The 6,583-nt window shown below is 50.7% G+C and overlaps 1 protein-coding gene across 1 annotated transcript; it reads right to left on the reverse strand.

Annotated features, from left to right (window-relative positions):
- Positions 1 to 251: 251 nt before the first annotated feature.
- LOC101651397 (olfactory receptor 13C7-like) lies at positions 252 to 1,241 on the reverse strand. The gene has a single exon (XM_004712452.1). It carries the CDS (start codon positions 1,239 to 1,241, stop codon positions 252 to 254), a length of 990 nt encoding a protein of 329 aa, XP_004712509.1.
- Positions 1,242 to 6,583: the final 5,342 nt, after the last annotated feature.

Consider the following 6,583-nt stretch of genomic DNA (forward strand, 5'->3'; position numbering starts at 1 on the left):
GATGTTAGATGTGGCCATGGGACTTGTATGGGCTGAGAAACAATGAAATGTGGAAGTAGGAGATTGCTTCTGCATGGAAACTTTAAGAACCATTGCCTGCTCTGTCACTTATCTTTTTGTCATGGCGACCTGCAGTGATCTCAATGGTAGCAGCTTTATCAACCTGAGTCCCTGAGGCAGGAAGCTGATGATGCCGAGCAGAACCCGCATCATCTTCCAATGGACCGGCAGCATTGGGACCACGGCATGCCTCAGCCCCTCCGGGCCCACAGAGAAGCAGTGCAGCCCTGGAAGAGGGGCATTTTTCGAGCGAGCAGCTCTCCCCTCAGAAGAGCTCCGGCTGCGGCTTTCACCTCTGCGTTCCTCAGGCTGTAGATGACGGGGTTCAGGGAGGGCGTCGCGAGCCCGTAGAACAAGGCAATAAGCTTGTCTGAGTCAGGGTCCTTGGCCTTGGGCCTGAAGTACATGAAGGAGATGGTCCCATAGAAAATCACCACCACGGCGAGGTGGGCGGAGCAGGTGGAGAAAGCTTTGCGCCGGCCTGCAGCTGAAGGTACCCTGAAGATGGCAGCCAGGATGAAGACGTAGGACAGAGAGATGAGCAGGAGTGGGGTCAGTGACAGGAAGGTTGTGGCCAACTTTAATGACAGCGCATTGAGAGAGATGTCACCACAAGCCAATTTCACCACGGCCAAAATCTCACAGAAGAAATGGTTAATGACGTTGTGGCCACAGAAGGGGAGGCGCCAGACCAAGATAGACTGTAGCAGTGAGTTGGCAAAAGCTACCCCCCAGCTCAGTCCTGCCATCCAGGTGCATCTCTGCCCACTCATGATCTCTGGATACCTAAGTGGCTGGCAGATAGCCACATAGCGGTCATATGCCATCACAGCCAGGAGCAGGCACTCGGTGGTGCCCAGAGCCAGGGTCAGGTACATCTGTAGGGCACAGCCAGGGAAGGAGATGGTCTTTTGGGTTTGCAGGAAGTTGACCAGCATGAGTGGCACAAAGGAAGATGTGCCTACTAAGTCCATGAAGGCGAGGTTGCTGAGGAAGAAGTACATGGGGCTGTGTAGCCGGGGGTCCAGCCAGTTCAGCCCTATGAGGAGGGAGTTCCCCATCAAATTCATGGAGTAGATGCCCAGGCAAAGCAGAAACAGGACTATCTCTACATTATGGTGCTGAGACAACCCCAGGAGGATATACTCCCTGAGGATTGTCTGGTTTCTCCCATCCGTCATTCTTCATCCATTGGCATCTGGACTGCACAGATGTTGGGAAAAGCTTAGGCTGGTGCAGCAGTCAATCAGCCTGCATGTGTGACCTGGGGCAGGTCGTCCCCATCTTTCAAATTTCGTTTTACCAATGTGTGAGGAGGGAGTTGGATTTCAGGGCTGTCTGGCCTTCTCAATCCTGCGGTTCTATTGACATGCTCTAGGACAGGATGCTGCATATTCCAGCGCCTTCGGCTTCTCTCCGTTCTCTCCAGGGGAACTTTAACGGAGACAACAGAATGAGTTTCCTGTTTGACATGCTCCTTTGGAATCTACAAAACTCTGGTCTGTTGTGGGGAACCATTTCCACCCCCCCCCCTCAGTTGTGACTTCAGATGGCAGAATCACACCCATCGTATTTCAGATTCCAGTAGTATTTCACTAGTCATTCACTGAATATTTTTTGAGAGCCTACTATGACCTAGATACAATATGGTTTAAAGTCTGGGACTACCAAAGAAGAAATATAAATACAAAAACAATTCCACTGTCCTAAGGGCTGCTCCCTCTTCCCTGATTTTGGTGAGATAAACTTTGGAAGGCAAGAGGGTGATAGGTGGTGCCTAGGTCTTTGGCTGTAAAGGTCAACTACTTCAGTGTCGTAGGATGAGTTGAGGGCTCCTGATGGTGCTGCTGTCTAGTAATCATTGGACTTCTCATTGCAAGGCAGGTGGTTTAAATCTGAGAACTGCCCCACAGGAGAAAGAGGAGGCTCCTGTAAAGACCTGCATCCTTGGGAACCCTATATAGGGCTGCTATGTGTTGGGATTGCCTTGGTAGCAAAGTGTAGAATACATAACCCTGTCTCCTGTTTTATTTGTTTGTTTTCCTTACGGAGTTCCAGACCACCAACTGCTATTTTTAAGGACATACAAAATCCCATAGAACTCCTGGTCACAGTGTATAACCCTGGTGTTCCCAAACCAAGTGACTCACTTCTTGGTCTCCACGCCACGTTGTAGGAGATGCCACGCCAAGAGCTTAACATCAGAGTCAAACCTAGCCGAAGTGTTGTTAGGCACTGGCTACCTTTATGGCTGGAGAAGTTGAATGAAAATCTGCCGCGTCCCCCCAGGTAGCCTCTCTTGCTCTTCTGGGCTGGTCCCACTGCCTCCTTGAGAAAAACCAGTGTCAGGGAATCACAAGAGGGAACCCAAGTGTCCCCAAGGCACAGCAATCCTGTTAGGAGAGGAAAGCTGTCTCATAGCTCTGGAGATCCCTGGTCTGAAGAAGAAACAGGAGTTGAGTATGAAGTTTTATCATTCAAAGGATACAACCCCCCACCTCTCCTCTCCCTTCCCTCCTGAATTGATGGAGACACCAGGTTCTGGAACAGTCTGGAGGCCCATGTGCCTGTTAGGTATTTCCCCTGCCCCCTCACTCCTTTTGCTTGATTGCATCTAGCATCTGTAGTGGTCAAAGGACTCGCCTTTCCTGAATGAAGCATATCTATTTCCAGTTCTACCTCTTTGCCCATAAAGTCTCCTTTCAGAGCCACGACTTCCCTCTCTCCTAGTGGAGATGCTCTGTCCTTCTTGAGGGCCCAGCTCCCTGTGGCCTCGGTTCCTCCCCTCCTGCCCTTACAGAGTTCTCTGCCTCCTCCTCGTGCTCGCTCATCCCTTTGCTCACCCCTCGGTGATGCTGCCCACTTTGAGAGCGAGACTCCATCTCCTCGTTTCTCGAAGTTCAGACCACAAGTCAATGGAAGCCAACCACACATATGGAATGCACAATTCAGAACTTCTCATCCAAACTTTAGCACAGTGTCTCCGCATGTGAGTGGCCCAGGCAGTACAACAGTACATGGGTATAGCTGTTCCAGATGGGAAGACTGCATCTGCAGCCAGAAGGCTCTTGGTGGTCTGTGCTGTCCATCTCATGGACAAGAAAGACAGTCTCTATCATGACCTCTTCCCTCCCCAGATCCTACACTGGTCGGCCCCCCCCCACCTGAATCTGGATCATTGCTAAGGAGCGGTGTCTGCAATAGTGGGGCAGTTGGTTAATTTGATTAACTAGCCTTTAAGCTCATCCGCATGGACTCTTCGAAGTGTGTTTGCTCTTGCTGAGGTTTTGTTGAGAAGACTCATGCAACCTCCTTCCCTTCTTCAATGAACAATTGTTTTGGAGCGCCTACTATGTGCTAGGCTCTGGGGAAGTGCCAAGAACACAGCCCAGACAGGAGGAACTTCTGCCCTTACTGGGGTTTTCAATTCGACACTCACTCTTGGTGGCTTTGACCTCTCCTCTCCTCTCCTCCTTCTCTAGAGACATTTGGGCTCCTTCTAAGATTAGCTGTCTTTGCACCTAAGAAAAGGTTAAACCGGAAATGAAGAAAGAAGCATGCCAGACATGGGGTGTGTTGGAGCATTACCCAAAAGACCCAAGTTGGTCTCAAATTCTGATTTGAGACACAATTATGGGGTGTTTTCAAGTAGGAAAAGCATGGGAAACCTCCTGACTATGCATTTTCCTTTCTCCCCTCTGGCTCCAATCCTAAGACCCGGGGGAATGGGGGTGGATCTCAGGTTTTGTGTGACCAGGCTGCAGCCTACTCTTCCACCAGAGCCATCTGCTCCCTGGGTCAGCCTGCCCACACCACACACAGCTCCTCTGTGTGGACAAACACCAATCACTCCTCGATCTTCTTCTCATGGCCTTTTCTCAGGCCTCCATGGCCCTTGTTCTCTCCTTGTCCTTTAAGGCTCAGCTCACACCCTGCCTTTCTTGTGCAGCTTCCCAGTGCCTCCCCGGAACTGACCACTCCGGCGACCGTTGATTCTAGTTTGCATTGTGCTGTAGCTCGTTCCTAAGACCGAGTGCTGCTGTTTTGCCAAATATCTTAGCTGGATAGCACACTCCCCTCCCCTTTTAACACGCACACATCAAAATCTTCACAAATTAGCATTCTGAGGCCCTAACAAAATCAGCCCGTGTCTAGAAATTACCATGCTGCCAGATATCTCCAGCTTGGACTCTGTGACCATGGGCACAGGTGGGGACATCAGGGAGCACCTACTATTTCCTTGCATTCAGTCGGGATGGGAGAGATTTGACTGTAGCAACATATGGCTCCATAGAGTCTTAACATGACAGGCTACATGTCTGCCCTGGTTTCTCTGGGCTTCTGCTCCGTGCTGTCTTCCTCAGAGTCCCTGCTGAGTGAGGCTGCGCAGACTGGAATGTCACCATCGGTACGGTGCGGGAAGGGCATGCCGGCGCAGCATCTTCTAACAGGAGTTAGATGCTCTGACCCACAAATGACACTTGTCATGGCTGCCCATCTCCGTGTGTGTGTGTGTGTGTGTGTGTAATTCTGCCTCATACCCAGAGGGGGGAGGTCCAGAACGATTGCTTAGCAGCATAAGTGTCCTCTCTAGCAGGGTGCCAAGCAGTGTCACAACATACTCAGAAAGCCAGCTGGCATCTCGCCACCCCAGCTGCACACTCTGTCATGTCCTGGAAAGTCAGATTCGTGGAGGGATAGGGCATCAAGTGTCTGAGAGCGATGCCACTCTCCCAGTTTTACACCTCTTAGAGGCAGGGTGATGCCATGGAATGAAGCCTGCGCACGGGGTGAGGGCACTCAGGTTTGATTCTAGTCTCTGACCCTATTCTGCTCGGTGACAGCGGTGAAGTCACTCCTTCGATGAAAATGAAGACATTCAACTGGATGGCATGAGGTCTTGGTAGGAATTTTGTCTGTTGTGAATGGTACCCAGGTTCAGTTCCTGGCTAATCCACTTTGGCCCCCACTGCCTGACTGCTTGTCAGTGGGATCTACATGATCTGCATGATGCTGGCGGTCTATCAGTGGATTTTCTAGTCCAAAATAGACTAGGAAGAAAGCCCTGACAATTTACTTCTGAGAATCAGGCAATGGGAATCCTGTGGATCACAGTGATCCACTTGGTCAGTGATCAGGAGCATGGCAAAGACAAGGCAGTGTTTCCTTTTGTTGTACACAGGGTGCTCTGTCACCCCCTGAAACGTTCCCTCATATTTCTCCAGAAACTTCTAACCCGGAGGCTGCTTTTCAAGAATAGTAGCAAACATCAGTCTCACCAGTGGTAAACCTAGTTTTAGCTATTCAACATTTAATTTATGTTTCACAGGTCAGTTTAACAGGAAGGGGGGCACATGGAGAAGAGAGCGTCTGTTATGTGTTCCCTGGGGGGCCTGAGCCTGGGACCCCTGCATCCCCACCTCCTCCATGTGAAGCAGGGTCATTGCCTGTGGCCTTTGGGTCCAAGGCCCAGCTCTGCCACTAGCTAGCAATTTCCTGAGCCTCAGATTCTTTCCTTACCTGTGATGTGGAGACGATAACGTGGTTTCTCTGTGGGGCTGTTTGGTGGTAAGCAGTGTTATCAGTGATCACTAATTGGCAGCAGTTATTATTTTTCATATGTCCTTTCTCCCAAGCAGAGATTCCGGGTTTTAAAAGCTTAAAGTAAGTTTCCTGAAGACAATCCACAGGGTGGATGCCTGCTTCGCACCTTCTCCCTGTTGGCCCAGCAGCTGAGTGCGTGCAGGTGGCCGGAGCTGGGGGCAGGTGGGCTGACCGGGAGGTTGGGAGAGCAGAGGGAGTGTGGGGCTCATCACCAGCAGGCCCCCAGGGCTGGGCAGGGCTGGGGCGGAGAGGCCCTGAGGACAGGTCCTTGTCCCCTGCCATGCTCTCAGCTCATGCTCTCAGGGAGCTCACGGTCCCTGTCCAATTTAAAGTTCAAACGCGGCAACTTCACAAAGTTCAGGGTTTGTCAGCTCTGGCTTCAGAGACTGCAGGTTTCTGGGCTCGTGGTTCAAAATAAGCCAATTATTTTTTATCGTCTTTTTCGTTATGTAGCTTTTACTTGCATATGAGGCAATTGGAAATATTATGGCTTGGCTTATGTCAGCAGTTCTCAACCTGGAGGCTGCGACCCCTTTGGGGGTTGAATGATCTTTTCCCAGGAGTTACCTAAGTCTAAGGCCCGAAGACCCTATTTCTGAGGATCATAGGAACTGAGACACCACTCTTCTATCCGTCCCAGGTGGGTCTGCCCACAAGCAGATATTCCCACAGACAGGGTCAAAGCAACCCGAGGAACGGCATTAAAGGGCCGCAGCATGAGGAAGGCTGAGAACCACTGACTTATGTGCACCTTCTTTCTCCAAGTGACATTTTTCTTTTTGATTCTTCAAAGGGGTCTGTGCAGCAACTTTCCCCAGTGTAATAATATACACCCGTTGGTTTCTTGAGTGCTATGGCCATCCATGGTCATTGCTTTCGGAGCCAAGTAAAATGAGATCCTTGACCCCTCCCAGTTTTT

This window comes from Echinops telfairi, unplaced genomic scaffold (genome assembly GCF_000313985.2).
Source record: "Echinops telfairi isolate 266 unplaced genomic scaffold, ASM31398v2 ScPeMD7_25;HRSCAF=90, whole genome shotgun sequence".
Classification (NCBI taxonomy): domain Eukaryota; kingdom Metazoa; phylum Chordata; class Mammalia; order Afrosoricida; family Tenrecidae; genus Echinops; species Echinops telfairi.